This window comes from Lepeophtheirus salmonis, chromosome 13 (assembly GCF_016086655.4).
Source record: "Lepeophtheirus salmonis chromosome 13, UVic_Lsal_1.4, whole genome shotgun sequence".
Taxonomy (NCBI): domain Eukaryota; kingdom Metazoa; phylum Arthropoda; class Copepoda; order Siphonostomatoida; family Caligidae; genus Lepeophtheirus; species Lepeophtheirus salmonis.
This window is the reverse complement of record NC_052143.2, coordinates 46,276,580-46,300,993: the sequence shown is the minus strand read 5'-3', so window position 1 is coordinate 46,300,993 and position 24,414 is coordinate 46,276,580. Positions and strand designations below refer to the sequence as shown.

The window sequence follows — 24,414 nt, the reverse complement described above, 5'->3', positions numbered from 1 at the left end:
TCTCTCGATTGGAGTGTTCTTCATATTTATGACTATTACTAATAGTGGGATTTTTTTTTAAAAGTCGAAAAGTCCTGTAATCTGAAGAAACCTCCAAAAAAAGTAATTCAATAGTAATTAATAAGCAAGCTAATTTTTCATGGACCTGCAAAATATATACCCCACCAACAGGCTAAAATCAACTCTCACGTCACTAAAAACACCGTAACTCTTTGAATAAAAATATGAGACATCTGAAATGTCGCAACTCATATTGCTTCATAAACACATGTAATATCCAAAATATGGAATGTTTATAACGATACAGAACCGTTTATATATTATTAACTACGCACATCTCAATGTCTTTTAGTTAAATTCCGTTTGCATTAAAATATGCAGTGATACATAAAATATGTTTTGAAGACACCAAAAATAAATATGTTAATTCTGACAATTTGAAGAATGTTTGGAAGGAGATGACCTTAGTTATCATGACGTTTTAATAGATCAAATGCAAGCAGCCGTGAGTGGAAGTAAATAAACAGCAATTCAACTCTGTATATCGCAAGACCATATAGGATATAATTACTTAAATGTTGATCCTCAATTCTACTCCAAGTCCAACAAGGACTTACATTTATAGCTTGCCCAACAAATACTCAATGTTTCTTGAGTCCCTCCACTAGTTATTACTTTATACTTCAATATTATGCCTTCAAGAATTAAATAATTACGATACCATTAAAGGAAATAAATTTCATGTTCACATTTCTGAATAGAAAATGCCGTTCCTTTCTTCCAGCACATATTTAATAGAATTCTGATAATAAACTATTATGACAGATATGGATAGGTTTTACTAATGTTTCTTTTTCTAGCAAATCAAATATATCTATAATTTTCTTCAACAACTCTATGTAAAAAAATGATGAAATGTACTTTACGTATAATATCACTAAATACAATTTTTAAAACTGTTGTATGGTTCGTTTAATTTAATATGACGCTTAAAATTGAATCTGTTACTACTTTTAGGACTGAATAACTATGATACTTTGTTTGTAAAATGCAATTTATTTTATAAACCTTTGTTTTTCCTTTATTTTAACTTCTTTTTTTGTAGATAAATCTAACTAATTTTTAACATAAGTTGGAAACATTATGTAATGGAAGATATATTCTGTCATTATGCATAAAAACAGAACGTAGATAAAGGCCTCAGACATCTTAATTATATAATTGTTTCAATACTTAACAAAAAGGCAATTTCGTTTCGATTGAACTGTACTTTTTTCTTGAACGGAGGCATACCATTTCCGAATATAATAAACAATTTAACTGTAAATGAAATAATTTTAACATGTAAAATATTAATCTACATATTATATGCGTAAATTATTTCAAGGTGTATAAACAGATAAAGAAGAATTTGAAAGATGATAACATCTTAAGGTAGGTGGTTTCATGTAGAAACATAATAAAAAAGACAGTCGTTGAAGTGTTCAAAATTTTAAGAGGAGCATGTGGAATTAAAGATATATTGAAATATGATATTCCTGGCGGGATATTTTGCAAAGGGACTCATTATTAATTAAAACTATGAAACAAAAAAGAATTGGTATATTAAGGTATAAATGAAGTAATAAATGATATTGATTTTAATTCAAAATAAAAACTAAGAACAAGGATACGAATCCAAGGTACTCGTTCATTAAATTGTTTATAATGGAGAAAGTATATTTATCATATTAAATTTGATCAATATTAAATCTATTTTGAATTGTATCCAAATTATTATTGAACGTCAAGATAAAGATAATAAACAATTAAATATTAAATGAAAAAAGAAGAAGATAAGAACTAAAGGTGCGCTCCATGGAGGATCCTTCCTACTCATGAAAGGGCGGATTGGAAACAAAAAGGGCGATGTCTTTTTTACGTATGTATCGGGTAAACTAAAGTAAAAAAAAAGAGGTGTGTGTCGTACGTACCCATAGAAAAACTCACCTTTTGACTATAAAAGCGCCAGTGATTCTTCAAATAAGTATCATTCGCTATTGTTACAATCTCTAGCTCAAATACAAAGCAAAGTAGTCAAAATGAAGTGCATTGTAAGTTTGCTCCTCAAAACACATCATGGATTCTCAATAATCTTTTACTCTCTCTTAGGCTCTCGCTCTTGTTCTCTTCGCCGCAGCTGCCGTTGCTGAACCCAGCTACGGTTACGGCTATGCTCCTTATGGTCATGGGTATGCTCACCATGGATATGGTCATGGATACCACTACGGAAAGAGATCCGCTGAAGCTGAACCCTCTTACGGATATGGCTATGCTCCTTATGGTCATGGGTATGCTCACCACGGATACGGCATTGGACACCATTATGGAAAGAGATCCGCTGAGCCAAAAGCTGAAGCTGAGCCTTCTTATGGTCTTGCCTACGGATACGGTCCTGCCTACGGACACGGATACGCTCCTGCCTACGGACATGGCTACGGTTATGCTCACCACTACGGCAAGAGATCTGCTGAAGCTGAGCCTTCTTACGGATACTACCCCTCTGCTGGATATGGTTACGGACACGGATACGGTCATGCCTACGGACATGGTTATGGTCATCACTACGGCAAGAGATCCGCTGAGGCTGAGCCTTCTTACGGATACTATCCTCATGCTGGTTATGGCTACGGTCATGCTTATGGATATGGTCACGGATATCCTTATGGATACCACTACTAAACCAATTATTCAACCGTCTCAGTAATAAGTGAAAGTGAATCCATAACATCTAGGATTTACTGTGTTGCATATGCAAACAAAATTTGAGAGTTGAGATCTGTCTCAGTCACATCAAGTGATCGTATTTTTTTTTAACTTTTTAAAATTTTTAAAAAACCATCAATAAAAATATATAATCAAATTATTCTCAAGTTTAATTTCATTGCATTTTTTGCTTTTCAACAAAAAAAAATTATTTTATCAATAATTTAACTTATCAATAAATGTCCCTAAATACAAAAGGGGTTTGAAAAGTTTACGGCCTAAACTTGAAGATGGCAGCACTTGTCAATAATACTTAGTCACTTTTATCTAGAATCTGTTGTTTTTTACTTACATCAAATTCTATGCTTAAAAAGAAACATAAAAAAGGATGTTTTAGCTAGAGTTTTTAGCTTATTGTTTGGGTTTGAGAGGCCTGGAATAAGAACACATGTTTAGTAAGAATTATGACATTCAAAAGGTTATAAGCACTACTAAGTGATAAAAGATGCCCAATTTTTAGCCTTACCCGAGTAGCAGGGTAAACTTCAACTCATACATAATACATTGTACATCCCTCAATTGGTAGGATCCCTCATTTTAATTCACTTCGCTTAGTTGAGCCTTTAGTGAATATAGCTAAACCATTATTAATAAATAGTATTCACAGATGTAAATTATATTGGATTTCTGTAAGACCGCGAGGAAAACAAGAGGAGAAAGACATAAGGTGTCACTGAATTAACAAACATTATTTATATTAGCTGCCTGTTAAATTATTTTGGGTGGAAGAAATGAATTACTCTTCTAACCCTTCTACATTAAAAATAGCTTTAGTACATGGAAAATTGTATAATTATATTTACATACATTTATAATCTATTTAAATATATATTTTTTATCAATTGAGAGCAAAAATAGGCGAATATTATTTTGATTTGAGGGAGAATTTATATAACCTATGAGCTACTTGGCAAATCAGCTTAAAAACTGTATAAAAAGTAATTATATCCTTTGAATAGATAAGTTGGACTTTTTACTTAACTATGTGAAAAACTGCTTGAATGCTGCCAAATATAAGATTGTCGAAAAATATGTGTGTTAAAATGAAAGGAATTCAAAACACCTTTGAGCCCAAATGTCAAATGACTAAAATTCTGAGTTTGTATGATTGCCGCCGGAATCTTAAGGGCCAAGGTGTAATTGAATCATACCTTTTTAGACTAAGTTTACTATTTCCATAACAAAATTGTATGGTTGCCCTACTTTGACGTCACATTTATATAATTTGGCCCACATTGATACATGCAATGCATTCTGGGACAGCTTGCTCATATATACAGCTTCGAGTCCGATTTTACTTTGTTCCAAGTTCGATTCAAGTTTGAGTCCTCATGGTTCCAAGTCAAGTCTAAATACTCATGGTACTGAGTTCATAAAAAATGAATAATGTCAAGATTCGAGTACTACGGCTCCAATAATAGTATAATTATAAACCTATGTATAAAGTACAGTGTAGGAAACATCCCTTGCTGATTTTTATCAAAATATGATTTTGAAAATTGAAGTTTCCCCAATGATTAAGATTTTCTAGGGGGTTAAAGTACAAATACTTGCTATGTCATTTATTGCGCTTCTTTTGAGCCACTCCTTTGTTACCATGGTCGTGTGGACATAATTTGAGTGATCGAGATCAAGGCGCTACCAATAACTTCAAAAATTGACTAATCATATCACTATGCTCTTGAAACGTTGAAACGTGTATTGTCTATTGGAGAGAAAATGCTAAGATCAATCCTTGTCCATCCTCTCTTTGATGTAGTGAAGTCGTCCTTTCCCCTCGGCAGAGGAACACTCCCCAAAAACATAATGTCTCTGCCCAGATGCCAAACAGAGGGGATGGTATTCTTGAGGAATACTTTCATTTTTCTTAGTCGAAAGACTTTTTGTTCATACAGCGTCTCTCACTGTAAAAATAAACCAATCATTCAAACTAAACGTTATCTTTTCTTTGAAGTAGTTAAACTAACAAAATCGGCTAGGGATCAAAAACTTTTTTGCACCACGGTTTTTTATGAATATGATTATGCATTAACAACACAAGGGAGGTTTTAATTATTAAATTTTGTTATTGGATGCATAAAACAAATATAATGTCAAAAATATGACTTTTTGAGAAATCCTCATCAAGATGTTAATTTTTTTTTTCATTTAGAAGACAGCAAAAATAGATTTGATTAACGTGGTGTACTTAGATATTTGTAGATATACATGCATTCAACGCTTAACTTGATGCATAGGTATTTTACCTATGTTACAATGCCATATTTTTGAGGTATATATATATATTTACATATACCCAAAGGTTAAAAGTGATGCATTAATTAATTAAGGAATATTACGAGGTTTGACATAAGATTACGGTTTTATATCCTCTACCCTCTTGTTGTTTTTCAGACTATAATATTCATTTCATTTATATGCAATGCCTTTTTTTGCTTGGATTCTAGTATAAGATCATGCTGTGAAAAATAAATATTATGATTCCCCGTATATTTATCAAACTAACGAGCTGCAAAACTGATATTTACTGTCTTTATAGATAATTTGTGGTGTTCACAATGATATCTCCAAAATATCAACATCTTCCTAAATTGTGTTTTAAAATAAACCAAAGATATTATTCCTTCAGATGTGTTCATTAGTTACCTTTTATGGTTTTATACTTTTTTTTTCTAACCTGTGCTAAAGTTTGAAAAATTGGGATGTAAATAGTGCTTCAGAGGGAGATTAAATCCATAAAAATGTTGTTGTGACAATTGCCATTGTGTAATTACCTGATTTATGTGTTGTTAAATTATGATTTCAATCTATAAGTAAAAAATAAGTTTGTAGATGTAAATTAGCTAAAATAAATCCATCGATTAATCGATAATACAACTGTGTCACATGTTAAAACGAACTTATCGATATCATGATATTGATAATTTTGTACCATTTGGGAACGAAAGTATTCTAGTTTCCTTCACGAGAGCAGAAAATGCCTACATTATACCTTTACCTTGGCATCTAAAAATGAAAATACCAAAATCATCAGATGTAGGGGGAATTTGTGATGATCATATCAATCTGTTAGGACTCTCGGAAAACTGGATAAAAAAAATACTAAATTCTGTGAGAGGAATAAAAGATTGCAAAAGGCTTACTGCCTAATTCCAAATCTCTGCAAGGAATAATTAAGTTTTTTTATGCCCTGCAAGGATTGTGATAAACTTTTTAATGACAGTGTAGGTGCTTTCGTGGATTGTCCTGCTGTGGGTATTTTAAAATCCCTGGTAAATTTACATATAAAAGGATTACAACATGTTAATACTAACATTACCAAAGTCTTGGTTTTGTTTGGGATTTCTAAAAGGAACAGAGGAGTGCCATCTGAAACCAGGCTTTAGATTTTGCTATACTAAACTCTAAATCCTAAACATATTAACAAATAATGATGAAATACATCTTCAGGAGCTGAAATCAAGTGTTATTTCTGCACCAGCAAGATATGTTACTCTTTTTTACTTAATTTCCGTCTCGTTTCTGGGGAATACTTCGTAAACTTTGGCTGGAGAATAAATTAAGTATATTTTGTCAACTTCAAGACACCATTTAAAGGCATTAAAAAGGATTTTAAGACAATCTAAAATTTAAATTTGAGTCTTGTTTGTAGTATTTTAATAATATTACCTTTATTAGTTTTATACGTGTGTTTTTTGTAAATTTTATTAACATTGAAAAATCTTACCCTGAAGCTTTAATTTAAAACTAAAATGTTTATTTATGAATATATTTTTTGTAACTGCTTAGGTATTTAAGGGTAAGAACGTAATAAAATAAAAAACGAGTTACTGGGACAATTTGTTCATTCAGACAGCATATACACTGTATTAAACTGCCCGACAGAACAGTTTGCCCTTTCCAGACGTTAAAAAAAAAGTTAATGTAAAGCATTGCTCTTGTATGATTTAAAGCAGCTGACTCAACATAGTATGACCTCAAAAATGTTTTAACGTATTATTTCTATTTACGTTAATTTAGGGGTGAATCAATGTATTGGAGTCATTAATAGTCTGACTTTTTGGAAGTTATTAATCAGTTTCGGAATTGGCTTATTATTGCCAATTTCATTGATCCTTATTTATATATATTTTTAATCCAAAAAAATATTTTCTAAACTTTTTAGAGAATATTATTTTTTCAAATGTTTCATATAGTATTATTTATTCTTATTTTTTGAATAAAATGATTTTTTTTTATATTTTAGATAAAAATGATTTTTTTAACCTTTTATTTGAAAATATATTAAGTACAATTATAATAGACTTGTATATTAAAATTCAGGTGATTACATATTTTTGGACTGAAATCACCTTGATAATTGGTATTGTAAGTCGTAAAAATACAAAAAATACCTTTAAAACTTTCATCAGAATCAAGTTTGTCGTTTAGAGTCTTCACGTTTTTAGAATATTTTTACAATTCAGAGTGATATTCTACATTGAAGAAACAATCAAAGTTACTAACGATTTATCAGTAACAGTACAGTATTTAAAAAATGTATAGTAATATCCATAGAGATAAAAACATATCCTATAATATTTTTAGAAGAGTGAAGGGTAAGTCAAGTCTAGAGATTATTCATAAAATGTAATTTTATTTAGTTTGATACAAATAAGTATTTATTATTCAATAAACTTTGAGTTGATGATATTAAATTAAATAACAAATATTTAACAAAAACCAAAGAGATGCCATAAAATTGCTGGTTAATGCCCACTTTAATCCATTGAAAATGAAATACTATCAATTTAGTGAGACCAATATATTTAAACCAATAAGGAATAATTTGACTACCGAGTGCGGAGAGGTATTACATTTTTAAATTTAAACTATTTACTAACAATGTTGATTATTACTACGATTAATATTTTTATGCATTTTTTTATCTAGTCCAAGAAAGTTAAAAAATAATACTTCATAAAAAATGGTACTTTTATCAAAATTGTTCATAAAGATTGTATCAGAATCAATGGAAATTTTGATATCGGTACATCTCCAAATTATACATCACCATTGGTGAAGGTTGCAGGAGAGTCGAAGTCCCCCGTAGTTCCTAAGTTCTATTGTATATTTTGTATACTATAAGAAAATATTTACAATTTGGTCCCTTAGAACAAATTTCAAACTAAGTCTAAGATTTATCCTAATATATGTAAGCCCATGCACAATTCAAGGGTACACACATTACTTGCTAAACAGAGAAATCAAAGAAAAGTTTCTTCTTCAATACAACAAAAAAATGTCTTCAAATGGGAATTCTATCGTTATTCATATGGAACTGCGCCATTCAACACATTATTCGTACAAAGCCGGACCCATTAATAACTATTGGTTTTGCAGATGCCATAGCCTTAGTGATAGCTGTGATTGATTAGACTTCAATGGCTGATATAATTCAAAAATGAATAAGCGAGATGAACTTATGAATATCTCAAATAGGTCTCAAGTTTAGTTAGTGAAAGACTAAGGGGATGTTATGTACCTGGGCACGTAAAGTGAGTATTTCAAAATAAATTATACAGCGATAAAGTGGATGGATCCATACAAATACCTTGGTGTTATAATTGACTGACGACTGGGATGGGGTCCCCATGTTGATCATATCGTCAAAAACAAAACAAAGAGGTATTGTTTGCTAGAAGAAACTTAGTTGGTTTCCAATAATGCCTCCGTCCTATATAGGTCAAAGGGATTCGAGAAGCATGCATGGAATCAGTGGTATGTTATGAAGTAACAATATAGGCACCTCGAATCATAGAAAAACAGGGGAAAAGTCACTAAGTTTCGAAGGGTCAATAGACTACCCTGTGTCTTGATGTGCACCAACAAAAGCAATGTAGATTATTTTTAATATAGAACCTTTACACTTTAGCAGTAAAAGACATGCAAGTCTACATAATCAAATAAAAGTTCATGAGAGTTAAGCTTGCCTTGACTCACAATCCGCAGGTCTTATTTTTAGAAATGATTTTCTTACTCTTTTTGTAGGAAAGTTTGAAATATATAGCGATTGTTTATTTTTGAAGAAAAAACGTCGATACAATTTAAATGGATTTCATAAATAATTCGTCCGTCCTATATTGGACTCCTCAAAAGAGTAAGAGTAAAAAATAAAAACCTCACTTAATGCAATGATGTATTATTTTCACGCAAAATGGGTATGCATACTTAGCACTGAACACGTTCGAAGTAAAGCCAACCAAATAAAGCATTCAATTTTACTCCTTTAACAATTTAATGACTGACACACCTTTTTATGTATTCATTTTTCTCCCTGATAAATATGTATTACACACGTTACATAAGACATATTAAGTAAATGTATAAATTATATAATTAATTAATTATTCAAAATACTTGTCTTATGACAAATATGGTTATAACTCAACTATTAGGAGTTATTTATGTATAAAGCTATAATTAGTATTATCACGTAACAATGAATCTTTTCGGGTTTGTTTATTTTTTAAATAACAAAAACAAGTTGAGTACTTAATTAGATATGTAATTCCTAGCAAATTATTTAACATCACACTTTGTAGTTTCGCTGATTCCTTTTAAACATCTTATTAAAAGTGTTTTACCCTAAAGGCACATTTATATATTACGAGTATAACTTATAATTTTAAATAAAACATGAATCAAGTTAACTAAAAAAATATCAATCTTAAGAAAATGCGGTATATATAACTTTGACTAACTAATTCAAGGCGTATGACGTAAATCCTTAAGAATGAGGATTTGAACTAACATAATTATATATATATATAAAGAGTGCTTTTAAGTTAAGTTGACTCATACTACTCTGAAATATGTGTTACGAAAACGTGTGTCTAATAAGATGTGTTTTCTTTGTGGAAGAATTTACTCAAAATGATGTCTTATGCCTTAGGTTAGAGCCTAAAGTCTCTTAAAACCATTAGTGTATGTTAGTTATCATGCACATTTTCTTGTGGAATATCAAGGATGATTATTTGTGCCAGCAAGATGGAGCTCCTAACAAATAGTAAATAAGAACTTTCCCTTTGTTTACTCCAAATTTAAAAGTTTATTGGGTTCGGAGTTCCTGACTTGATATATTTCCAGTATCAACCTTCTGGATGATTATTGGTGTAACACCTTGAAGAGAAAGCCCAATAGTACTTAACACAACAGCGTTGACTCCTTCAGGTTAGCCGGCAGGAGTTAATGGTAGGTCCCATCCATGGAAAAGATCGTTTCCGTTTGTTATTCATGATTGGGATATTTTTATTTATTACAGCTGAGGAAAAATAATTTGAATATCTGAAATTTCTTGTAAATAACTCTCAATTTACCAACTTTCAATGCAAAAATCTAACAAATAATAAATTTAGGGCTGCAAAACCCTCCCTTGATTTTTTTAGAAGTAGATAAAACACTACTTGAAGAATAACTATTTAGGTAGTGTTGAAAGTACGAATTAATTAGTATAACATTTATTTGTCTAAAAGAAATGGTTAGTAAATTAAATATTCTTAATTTTGGACATAACCCTTTTGCCTATAAAATGAATAACAAGTGGCGTAAATCCTTGTTAAGAGAAGCCCAACAATTGTTTTACTTCTTTTTTTTTTTTTTGGGTGTGACTCCCATTACAACTTTTACATACTTTATCTGTTTCAAATACCCAAAAAAGGTCGTTAGTAGTTATTCCGCTCAATATCTTAAAATGATTATTTTTTTATAAAGTAATTGATTTTAATGATTTATAAAAATAAACTGATTTAATTAAAGATACTCATACTCTAAATTATTTAACAATAAAAAAAACTATACCTACAAGACTTTTTGATAAATTAACTATGCATAAAATAAATGTATGAATATTCATTTTTTAATATTATGTTAGTGAAAAAATTGAATAAGTAATGAAGAAGAATTCAAACGGAAAGAGTTTTTAACATAAGTATTTTTTTTTAAAAAAGTATTTTAATTATGTAAATTAAATTATTAATTTTACCTTTACAGGAGCTGCAGTATTCTTAAAATTATATTAACAACATCAAAACTTTATTAATTCTGTTTATAATTATAACTTATATGCCTCTTTCTAAAAGAAAAGGCACAAAATGTAACGCATATATGAAGATATGAGAAGTAACAAAATATGGTTTTATAATTAATGCTAATGCGCGGTGGGAGTACAACAGAACCGTGCCCATCCCAATAACGAGACTTGCATCCCAAAACTCAAAATTGATATGTAGATTTGGATTAACCTCTAAGGAATCCCTTTTCTCGAGATTTATCAGGGGTTCACAGCTACAGGAAATGCCATTTTTAGTTATTTCATAAAAAAGCTTCCTTTCCACATAAATAATTCATTAAATGAAACATAAAATGAATATTGAAGAATCACAAAGTTTTTTTTAATGTTTCTTTAATCGGTTAGATGGATTTACACTTATTAAGTATAATTAAGCATTGTAGTATTACATTTACTTCATCGGATCTAGGAATTATCTTTGAAGTCCATAAACATAAAGTGTATTTCTTACTTTAGGAACGACCGGGGCACGAACCAACGCTCATTGATCTCCCGATAATTATTACTTGCAAGCTCGTTGTTAATTGAGTTTGTTCATTCCATATATTTATATATAATTCATTAAATTAAAAGTTAAATAAACATGGAAGAATCGAAAGATATAAAGTTATAATGCGGAAAAAGAAAACATGGCTGAGGATTCGAGCCGCTCACTTTTGGCGATACTGATAAAAATGAGGAAAATGATAATATATGTGTTAAGACTAGTAGTTTGTCGGAACTTATTTATTTGGTCCAGTTCTGTCCAGCCTTATGACCATTTCTATCTCACATCAAGTCCCTTATTTTATTCAAAAATAATTCTAATTTCTGGAAAACTTTGCTTTACATTGATTAAATCAAAATATATAGTTTAAGATTTAACATCAATCATTTTGTAAATTCACTTACATAACCGTTGTAACAATATGTCAATATTTCTTTTTTGAATGAAAAATGCATGATTTGTACAAGGCTCTTAATTCAATTGCTATTGACATAATTTGCTAGAATATGGAGACATGAAAATAATTCATACTTGTCTTATTATTTGATGATATTTATTATGAATTAATAAAACTCTATTTCATATTTAATAGAAATTATATAAATCCTTCAAGCAAATTTTTTCGTTATTAGTTGGAATTGATTAATCATTTCATGATAAGGATATCTTAGATATATTATAGTATGTACTACTTTTTTCCACGGGAAGATATATATATACATATATAAGATTTTGATCCTACTATTTTAAGTATTGAAAGTTCAGATCATTTAAAATTACAAACAGACTTGAAAATGATCTAGAAATATGTAATCTCTTTTGGTAAATTAAATCTTCTTATATCAATAAATTTCTTGATGATCTGTGTTATACTATGTCCTGATGTTATCCTCTGTTTCATAAGATATGCTCAGTATGATTCATACTTATTTTATTATATATGTGGCTGTTACACATTTATGGGTCAGAGGAATAATTCTATGGGTTAACTAAGATGGCTTACTTATCAATCGGCATTATAAATAAACTGCGGGCACCTCACAAAGTGCATAACTATTTTAGAGTAAAAATTATATAAAAATAATGATTTATGTCATACTTCTATAATATGTAAATAAAAAATAAGGAAAAATTTAAATAATAAGCAGGCATTTTGATGCACAATAATATTTTTTTTTATACAACATAATTAAAGAAAAATCACCTTGTCTATTTATACAACAGAAATAATGATTTCTTCATTATGAATTAAGTATATTTCGTCCATATTATCTAAATTCCTTCTGAGTTTACATATAGAACTGAAATAATTTGTCCCTTATTATGAGTTTAATATATTTTATTTCTTAAACAAAAAAAATTATTATTCCTTAATTCTAAATCAAATATATTGCCCTTTTAAGTTTAATTTTTTTTATGAAATATGCTTATGATGAGTTTATTCGTGGAGACATGGATTACATAGAAAATAACATGACTTTATCTGTAATTAATAGTTACAATATATTTTCAGTTAGGTATCATCCTCGTTGCTAGAACTGTGTTCATTCATGGACTTGGAAAGAAAAACAAGTCATTCTGCTTTCTCTATACCAAGCCAGTACTTCTGCTTAGAAAATACTGAAATATCAATATTATTTTTTTTTTTGCCTTTGATGTCTTTAAAAGCTTAAAAACAAATCTAGTACGCACAGTACAGTACTTGTTCATCAGATACTAACTTCCTTATCTTATCATCAAGCTCCTCCTCTGTGGCTGGTGATTATTGTTGTTTCTTCTCACACTTCTATCTGTGGGACTCTAATCTTGCCACAAGACCTTGCATCTCCAGCTGGCAGTATTTGCACTGGGATATGCAGACTTTACCAGATTTTCAAGGTATCAAATAAACAAACTGGATCATTCTTTTGTTCAGAAGGGTTGATTTGCACAGTTGACATTCTTGCTGTGTGACTCTTCAACAGGAAATGAGGCATTTAGTTAATCACTATTCACAGAGAATATATTAATATAGGTGTGCACTGGATTATGAACAATACTTTATAGTTTTCCTTTATTTAGTGCAAGAACCAAAATGAACAAGAAAAAACTTGTTGTTTTATTAACGAAGGTATATGAGGTAAAATTAAACTAAAATAATAGATTTGCCGCAACAGCCATGATTGTGTTGTTGTTTTCTTTGAGTCTGAGGACTATACCGTTTTTCCCGAATCGGGCTCACAAGTTACCCAACAATTAGCGAGTCCCACTTTGAGTCCAGGCTAAAGTTCCAACCATAGGATCAGTATGAAAATTAATTTCATTCATAACCATCTTGCAAGCTTTCTTAATAATCTTGATGATGTAGGAGATAAAAAAGGGGAAAGATTTCATCGAGATTTAATGATAATGGAATACGCCACGAAGGAAGATGGGATGTGCATTTGCCAAGGTTTTACCCTTATCGGTTGATCGGTTCTAGAGGTCTAATCGGTTCCAGTTCTTGAACCGCTAGAAAAGGAACTGAAAAAGTCGAACCTAAACTGCAATACATTGTTTAACGGTCTCGGTTTGTATGCTTTTTTTCCTATATAGAATATATAAAGAAAATACAATATATATGAGAGGCATGTGGATGGAGATAATAAAAAAACTCTCAAGTATATATTAATAATGGGGATGATGGACTCAATAGAAAGTTTTGTAAAATCTTTGGACATAAAATAATTCTAACTCCATAAAATTGATAAAATTAATATTTGAATGGAATAATTAATCAATCGTTGCAACTCATTAAAAATGAATTCAAATAATAATAAAACATATCTGCAACTATATTTACATTTTAATAAATATCATCTGTACAATATATAGAAATCTATTTCATAAAGTTATAAAAAATCTAGATGAGAGGCTTCGTTAAAACCCATATTTAACTTTAACTAAAGATACTCAAATTTTAATCATAAAGAGGTCATTTTAAAAATGGTTTGGAAATTTTCAACATTCAAAAGATCAAAGTAAAGAATGTTGTACTGATTTTTATCCGGAAGGAAATTATTTAAATCATGCTTCATAGGTAAAAAATTTATTTTGAGAGGGTCCACTTTTCCAAAAATCATACGTTTCCGCTTAATAGAAAGGACATTTAAAATTTGTCTTTCATATGATTTAAAACAACATAGCTAAATTAAATCATTTGTATTTACTTTGAGTTTTATGATAAGTGGATGGTAGTATTTGAATTTTCATTCTAATAAATTTAATTTTAAAAAGAACATAATTATGAAAGTTCATGAGGTCATGATTTTCAATGGGACTGACACTCGGAGGCATATTTTCTTTTTATAGCTAGGAATAAGTTTTGATAAGTAAAAAAAAAATCTAACCATTCTACTGTATCGCATATATTAATTAAATAGTATTGACTCTTTCTTGATGAATATACTGTATTTATCATATATATATTCAGTATTAAAATTTTATATAGAACATAATATACAATGCCACCTCATGGATGATTTTAGATCACATTGTTTACATCTCACGCCCAATTACTTATGATGGTAAAGGTATGGTGATGAAACTCCGGTGTATTTTATAGATCATTCGTCTTTTTTGGAAATAGTCATCTGAAGAAAGAATTTCCATTTCCTCTGCTGTTATTTAAATCCTGAGTATAGAACTTCCTTCCCTACTAGATTCAATTATATTCAAACCTGATTTAACATTCGGGTGGGCTCATAAAAGATGGAGAGTAACCTTAAGGATTGGTTGCAGAGTTATAATTGTAAGTTTTTGTTGGGCTCAGAGAAGAATTGAGGATCGACATTAGATTAATTATTTCCACTATCCTGGTGTATTTCTATTTTCTCCTCCTCCTTTATCATTCCTAATTCTAGCTGATCTATTCAAATGACAGCTAACCTTCTCTCTTTAAATACATTATTGAAATTGTCGGGGGGGGTTATCATGTTGATTTTCAGTTTATTTTTATAAAATACCCAAAATACACACGATTATATCACTATATGTGTATTTATGTAAGTTGTGCAAATAATCCTTTATTTCTTAGACGAAACAACTGAAAGCAATTTCGATTGGTCTAAATACAAGTATCAATAGAATTTATTATGGGAAAAATAATCATTATTAAAATATAATTCCACAATTCCATTTTAATAATTATTAACAATAAATAAATAATAAGTTGTTACTATGACAAACACACTCATAGTCCACATTAACTGAAAGTTATTTTTTTCTTATTGAAAGGGTTAAAATTTAACCCTAAAAAATATCAAATTCATATATAAGATGTTTAGTTTCATTTTATATTTTGAATTTGAAATAATTTTTCACTTTTGCTAATTTTAATATAATATTATATTTTACGGTATACCTATTAAGAGTTAATTAATTTCGACTATCAACGTTAAAAACCCTATACTATAAGGTAAAAATCAACTACTGGCATAAGAACGTATGTACATTACATGTACTGCCAGTTGTTGATTTTTTCCCTATTCACACTCCTTATAGAGTTTCTAACGTTGATGGTTGAAATTAATTAACTTGTGCTTCATTCCTTATTAGTAAATAAAGAATAGTCCAAAAATCGGGAGGAAATTATATAGTGCAAACTAATTCATCTTTCGAGGAACACTTGAGATATACTAAATAAGTTCATTCTTTTCTAATTTGCTGAATTCAATACATTACTATGTATCAATATAGAAAATTATCTGGTGGTTATTACATCAGAAATTTCAAAAAATTTCGAAGTTGGATTTACGTTGGCAACAAGTTATCAAACAGAACGGGGCATACTAGGCTGAAGTGTGATGCTTAAAACATTCCTTGAAATTGAAATTATCTAAAAATTACGAATTTTTCTTTATTCTCAAGCTATTATAAAGAGTTTCAGGTTAAAAACAATTGTATAAATGAGAAAAAGTTAAAGCAAACGAAGATCAATTGATAATGAAATAATGTTACTAAGAAAAAAGTATTTTGTTAACGGAAGAATTAAACCATTTCTTCAAAAACTTTGACTTATAAACTAATTTTGGGGAAGATGTCTGGAAAATTAAACTTTATCCCTTTTGCATATATTATTTTTTGACTTTTGGTAATAATGGTGTTAACCTTGTCTTCCTCATACTCAAAATAGTGTCCTAAAATTAATTTCCATGAGTTGTTGATCCAAACTTTTCTTGAACAAATCAAATAAGATCTTCTCATAAGTTTATCTTAAAAACTTTCAGTTCTAGAAGAGATGGTCATTAGTGTAGCTCCCTTCATTGCAAAATGAAGGGAGCTACACAAAACTTATGTCGGTGTTCTTATATCTTTATAATGAAAAAAAAAAGAGTATACCAACATTTTTGGTTGAGAACTTAAACTAATATAAGACTGTGATTAACTTCATTTAATAATAATTCTTGTAAATTCATTATACTTTACATTTAAAAGTATAGTTTTGGTAAAAAGTAACTCTCAAATTACTTAAAATTCAAGTTTTTTAGTCCTTTTTTTTTTTAATTTCAAGTGTTTTATCTTAGGGTGGTTAAAATTTCAAAAAAAAAAAAAAAAAAAGACTAAAAAACTTGAATTTTAAGGTAAACAACTAAGCAGCTAATGGTTTACTTTGTTTGTTTTTTTATAGTTATAAATATTAAATTTTAGCTTTGAAACTTACTGTTTTTTATAGAAAAATGTTTGTTATTTATTTAATATCATCCATCAAATCAAATATGACTAATACAATAATTAAATACTTTTGTCTTTTGTTTTTTAAGGGACTTACTTCTTGGGTGGTGTCAAAAATAATTTGACATCTATGGAACTTACTAGTCAAAGTTAGATAATTAAGGACTATGGACCCTCTGATTACAACTTATTACAGCTATAGCTTTGTGTTTTGGCTATATATCAACAAAAGGCGCGAAACACAAATGTATTTAGTTCAGTTTTATTTTTTGTTTAGATTTTTGATAGCTTTTCCGTAGAGATGAACCGATACCAAAGATTCAGTTGATTCAGATTCCCATATCATCTTTATAGAATATTCCTATTCCTCATTATGTGTAATGGAATTACGTAAACAAAATGTAAATTCTTTAATTTTATTTTAAACTTTTCATCGATTAGGGGTAGGCATAAAAACAAAAAATATATTTTTGTATATATCATAATTATGATAATAATTCATTATTATCATAATTTTAAATTAATACTTAGAAGAAAAAAAAAAGTATTTGTATGGATATGACCAGAGTTTAGTTTGGCCTTACGGTAATTGTCGGTTGGTTTTTGCTCAGTTTTAACCATCACGTAATTTAAAATGTTTTTTAGATTACCTATAGAGCTTTTATATATGCACCTATATACAAAAAATAGAAATGACACAATCAATTTAATGACTATGAACAATATTTGTTCCATATATGTAACCCGTCAATACAAAACAAATTAAAAGTATTTTTCACAAAAATTGACTATGGATTACATTTGTATTCAAATAAAAATTATCGTAAATTTCTAACAACAAACTATTCTTATCAAACGTTTGTTTGTATGTGACAAACATTGCCTTGAAAGTGACAAATAGTGATCATTACAATAAAACACTGATTAATTGATAAATTTTATTTGAAAGGCCATATCATAATAAAGATCATATTGGACCCAATATAAGTTTTTCAAATTTAATAAAAGTTGTATGCTATATCTAAGTTTCTTGGATATCTTAACTTATTGAACTATCGTCAATTTTTATTGATGTGCCACAAATTCCATTTAAGAAGTCAAAATTGATCAACACAACTCAATAATGATCAATGTTTAAAAAAGATTATAGACAAAAACTAACTGTTTTATATATTTATTATATCTGATGTTGATTTGAAAATACCTATACAATTGTTGAGTATTCTTGAGGAAAATACGAAAATCATTTATATTTCCATTATTTTTTTGTTAACCTGTACAACTTCGACAACGAGACCATTCTATGTGCATAGACGACTATTTTATGTCTCAAATAAAGTTCTTATTGTAAATATTGCAATATCATTTACATATAACAGTACGAGCCTAATTAGAACAATAATTTAATATATTTCCGAGGCAAATGACATAGAAAAGGAGTGGATGATAGCATTGATTGAATTTACAAATACTAATTATCTGATATATGTGTATATCTATAAAGAATGTTACTGTTAGAAAGATAAGATGATGATAGTACTATCTTAAAAGAGCCAGAGTTAGATTCTTCAAGAAATATAATAAGTGTATTTATAGATTCATATTCATATATATCCATATCGTTATAAACTAAAACAATCTAAAAATAATCATAACTGTTCGTTTATAATAAAATATCATCAAAATAATGAAAAAATTATTGAGTCTTACTGAAGGATACCAAATGTACCACAACTTATTTTTGTTGTGTAGGAAATCAACTTGAAAATATTTATCCCTATTAACTTTAAAACGCTGATTCCTATTAACTACAAAAGTTAGGTTAATAATTATTTTTTAAAGAGATTAACTATGGATTACCCCTACAATCTACATTGCCTATACACGGCCCCTGAACCCTTTGCACGATGAAATAACGAATTTTTTCGACATGGCATCTCAACTGTAGCATTGATATTTGCCACATTTGTGTGAGGTTTTTTACTTGGCTTCTTATCAACTTTGCCTCACAAGGCATAGTCTAGAGGCAAATGAAAAGGTAGCCACATTACCATTTTCCAAAATCATGCCTTTATATTTTTCTTGCACAAACAATTTTGGACCAATGAGCTTATGTGTGATGGAGCTGAATCTTGTTATCAAACGTAATTGCCCTCTGGGTAGGTTTTGTACCACAGGGCTCAATTGCTCTTTTAATGACACTCAGGTGGGATTATTTGTTGATTTTATCCTTTTTCTCAATTTTCACTTATATAAACCGGCTAAGAAATCATCAGTGTCTATTTTTGTTAAATCCACCTTAATTTTCTTGGGAGTATTTACAAGCTTTATTGCAAATATACTCACGTGAGAGTTTTGCGTTGAGATCATCTGACATGCAATGCCTTTTGGAGTACATCTTAAAAAGAAATGTCGATAGAAAAATTGTTCAAGTTTGAACTATTTGACACGTAGAATTCATACAAAGGTGCGTTAGAATAAAAACTATTAAGATACAAGTAATCAAAATGTGGACAATTTCCTCACTTTACTGTGGAAAGAAAGGAGCGCTCAATTAAGATACTTACATCGAAATTCTAGATAACAAAGTGCTACCTCAGACCAGAGAAAAGTTTGGAGACAACTTTGTTTTCACTCAAGACGGAGCTTCGTGTTATCACACCGGTAAGACAAAGGGCTTCCTGAGAGACGACTTTCCGGACTTTTTGAACCTCAATATGGGACCGCCTTTCTCTCCCGACACAAAACCTTGGACTACTCATTCTAGGCGCTTCTGGAGAGAAGGGTATGTCCTACTTCTCACCAGGAGTGCCCTGTCTGTAGAAGCTTCGATCAAGAAGTAGTAGGCCAAGCTAGAGTCTGACTACATTGTCAATGTCTACAAGGGATTTAAGCCCCATATTGAGGTAATAATTAGAGCTGAGGTCTCACATATAAAATAAAAGTTTTGGCAAAGACTTTTTTCAGATGATTTTTTAAATAAATGTTTTTACAAAACCTCTTGGAAAAATTTTTACTCTTGAAAAAAAAAAATGAAAAAATGTATCACTAGATAAGAGCAATCCTGTATAATTATTGCATTAACTACGGCTCTATGTGGTAGTAAGTTAACTCAATTCGGAGCTGTAACTAATGTTTTTGAATTTAAAAAACAAAGTAATTTTTTTCATGTTCATAAATTTTCTTCTGAAACCCAGATATTGGCTTGTATTAATAAATTGTTAAGCCATTTTTACTTTGTAAAATTATAATTATTTAGTTATTGATTTAATAGTTAATTGGTTAACTATTCAGTACGATGTGAACGTTGAAATTTAAAAAAGTAGTTAGAGAGCAAATTAAGACAATTAAACAACAAAAAAAAAAAAAATTTAATAACAGGCCCGTAAAAAATATTTTCATAGATACTATTCTGCACAATGTTACTCCACGTTCGTAAAAATTGCATAGTCTTTTTGTTTGTCAGCTATTGATTTTTCTACTTTTTTAACAATAATACTCTAAATATAGATTGATTGAACTTAAAATAACTTGTTATGATTCCCTACTATTAAGCGAAAAGTAGTTAGACATTTTAGAAGAGTCGACCAACTACAAACTGATTTTGAGCTTAATTAAAAAAAAAAAAAAATTAATGAAAAGGTATAGAGATTTAACAAAGATAACATCATTATAGTATATTTATTCAATTTTATGTTTTTCTCAGAAATATTGATATCCTCATAGGACTAACATAAGGTCTTAAAATTCCATAATATAGGTAAAATAAAATTTCTTATTCAACAGAAAGATCCTCTTTTTATACTACTAATTAATTTATAAATTTACAAAAGTAAGATTTAGTAAAGCCGAAATAAAATAGGTTACAATTTCAGAGTTTTAAAACAAATATTGATTACATGAATTATTTATCATGTAAGTTTTTATTCAGAAGTTTAAAATAACATAAGCTTTGCAATTTTTTAATGCTATTGTCCACATAATAACATATTAAAAGAGATGTTGGAACCATAAAGAACAAGTATTTTGCAACTTTTCAAAATATTTATATTATTCTTAAAAATAGACATCAGTATTTGTTTTTGACAGATTGAACTTATTTATAACTTATGTTATTTGGAGTTATCATTGTAAAAAAGTATAAATATGTGTCAATATTGTACAAAAGGCTATGCATAATAGCAAGAATGACTGAAATTACAGAAAAGTTAAAAAAAAGATCACTTAAGTATAAATGAGGGATCATGGGATGTATCATTTTGGAGTTCCCACGTATCATAGAATCAAAATGTACACAAAACAATAACGAAATATATTATTAGTAACCTATAAGAAGACTTAACGGTTGTCTACTCAAAAAGTTATACTTGAACCTTCAAGAGAAAAATTAATTTTATTATCTTTTTTAGGTGTGTCAATTATTAGAAAACATGAAGCATGATACATGAATCTATTTACTAATATTTAGACAAACTAAATTGATCAATTTATTATTATGAACGCTTTTCCAATGGACAAATAATTAGTATTTGTTGTTTTGATTGCAAAAAGGGAGCCATACTTAAAAATTGACACACCCTTTTACTTAGCAAATTTGATAGAGAAAATATCTCAAAGAAAATAAAAAAATTGTATTTGTAGATGATGAAATGCTTCTAAACAAGGGCCCCTTCATGTACCTATATCTTGGTAACAAAAAATAAATATCAAACACATGGTCGAAACAGTGAAATAATATGTGATTTAAATAAAAAATTATTAAACTTATGATAATATGAATCAGGATCAATAAAAGAAACTTTAAAATCTAATGGTGGCATTATTTTTATGAATAATATTGTAAATACATGTAGAATAAATTTACTACACATGAACATGATGAGTGTATTGTTACAGGCATGCTTCATTTTTAAAGAACGTTAGATTCAATATTGTAGAAGGGCGGGATATCATCTGCAAAGGGGCGATGCCTGTTATACATACCCATAGAAGAAATTACCTTTTGACTATAAAAGCCCCAGTGATTCATAAAATAAGTATCATTCACTTTGTTACATTCTCCAGCTCAAATACAAAGCAAAGTAGTCAAAATGAAGTGCATTGTAAGTTTGCTCCTCAAAACAAATAATGAATTCTCAATCATGTCTTATTCTCTCTTAGGCTCTTGCCCTTGTTCTTTTCGCCGCAGCTGCTGTTGCTGAACCCAGCTACGGTTACGGCTATGCTCCTTATGGTCATGGGTATGCTCACCACGGATACGGCATTGGACACCATTATGGAAAGAGATCCGCTGAGCCTGAAGCTGAGCCTTCTTATGGTCTTGCCTACGGATACGGTCCTGCCTACGGACACGGATACGCTCCTGCCTACGGACATGGCTACGGTTATGCTCACCACTACGGCAAGAGATCTGCTGAAGCTGAGCCTTCTTACGGATACTACCCCTATGCTGGATATGGTTACGGACACGGATACGGTCATGCTTACGGACATGGTTATGGTCATCACTACGGCAAGAGATCCGCTGAGGCTGAGCCTTCTTACGGATACTATCCTCATGCTGGTTATGGCTACGGTCATGCTTATGGATATGGTCACGGATATCCTTATGGATACCACTACTAAACCAATTATTCAACCGTCTCAGTAATAAGTGAAAGTTAATCCATAACATCTGGGATTTACAATGTTGCATATTCAAGCAAAATTTGAGAGTTGAGAATTGTCTCAAATGATCACATTTTTTACTTATTTTTTTAAATTAGAGAAAAACCATCAATAAAAATATCATAAAAATTGTACTTTTTGATATATTGAAGTTAAAAAGAGTTTGAACAACTACTGATGTGAATGATATTACCTAAATTATGTCACTTCCACATATTGATTACTAATACGGGAGCAAGTTCTTTCTAAACATCGCAGCACAACTATATTTCTATTATTTTTCTTTACAAAACCATTTTTGTAAAATGTTGAGGCAGTGATGTTCTTCTAAACTTATATATAAGGGATTGCATTTCGCTGCAATATAATTATTTTCCTCTTCTTGTGACCTGATGTAAAAATAATCAAAAGTTCTCAATTTAAACTCAGAAAAAAATCTTAATATTAATGAGTTAATTATAGTAATAATGTGAATACACTCGAACAGAAGAAACATGCTCTCTTTCCGATTTTCTACCATAAATACTACCTAAGGATTGTAAGTTAGTAACCATTCTCTGTATTTAAATGAAAAAAAGAAATAGATCCAAGGTCAACTCAATTTTTTCTCCTCCCTAAATGATCTATATATAATTTTTTTTTCATTTCACTCAGTAAAAGAATGATCAGCCTATTGTTTCCTATCTTAAGAAAAAAAATACTAAATGCCAATTTCTGTCCTCTGAAAAGCAAATGTTTCAAAAGATTTTTCCCATTCCAAAATCTTATTTACAATAAACTCATTGTTTTTATCAAGCAATTCTCCTATGCACGAAATATTTATTTTGGTTGACGTATCCGATATATATGTGTATGTCTATTTTCTACAACTGGTTCCTCCGACACTTCATTCTTTTTTTATTATTTTCAGATCAACTACTTCAAGGAATTTTCAGTATGTGCTTATTATTTTTAGTAATTCGTAGAAGTAGAAGTATTCTGTTGCCAATTGTCTCCTTCTGGTGTAAGTTTCATTACTTAAATAAATGTTTGTTCCAGGATTTTATTTACTATGGAATAATAATAAAAATTTTGTTGGAACCACAATAAAAGCATAGTTTTCACAAATATTTTATATTTATTAACCAAGGCCATCCAACTTCTTGTTATAATTAATATTTAAAAGGATGTTACCCTTTTTTTCATCCTTCCGTTACTAAAAAAAATCTGACTTATTTTGTCAATACGTAAATTGGTTGTTTTAGATCAAATCAGGGAATTCCATATTCAAATTCTTATTACTATATTCTTCTTTACAAATTATACATATATAAAACTTATTCTTTATGATATTTTTCCCAATAACTTTAATTATTTCAAAGACATCACCTCTTTCCAAAAAATATAAATATTTCAATAAATGTCATCTAAGGAGTAACAGATATACAATTAAAATTAGAAAACATATTATAAATTAAGTTATGTCATTATCTGCATTTGTTAAATAATTAGTCCAAGTTATTTTTTATTGAGTTCTAAAATATGCAATATCCCGTTTAAAATAGCCTGAGTATCTTCTTGGATTTTAAGTAAATCCAAGAAATGTTGTCTGTGAAAGCTTTCATTTTAATTTCCATCTCTCTGATTTTATTAATTTTTGGATCTCGGCATAAAT

At 29.4% G+C, this 24,414-nt stretch overlaps 1 protein-coding gene across 1 annotated transcript; it reads left to right on the top strand.

Annotated features, from left to right (window-relative positions):
• The first annotated feature begins 1,953 nt into the window (after window positions 1–1,953).
• Window positions 1,954–22,892, top strand: LOC121127816 (uncharacterized). The gene is made up of 3 exons (XM_040723339.2): window positions 1,954–2,093; window positions 2,152–2,625; window positions 22,290–22,892. Exons 1-3 carry the CDS (start codon window positions 2,082–2,084, stop codon window positions 22,716–22,718), a joined length of 915 nt encoding a protein of 304 aa, XP_040579273.2. The 5' UTR covers window positions 1,954–2,081; the 3' UTR covers window positions 22,719–22,892.
• The last annotated feature ends 1,522 nt before the right edge of the window (window positions 22,893–24,414 follow it).

Bases quoted from the DNA above. Each gene is read 5' to 3' on its own strand.
- LOC121127816 (XM_040723339.2), top strand. The intron at 2,626-22,289 runs GCTGAGCCTTCT...GCAGCTGCTGTT, and splicing joins ACGGCAAGAGATCCGCTGAG to GCTGAACCCAGCTACGGTTA.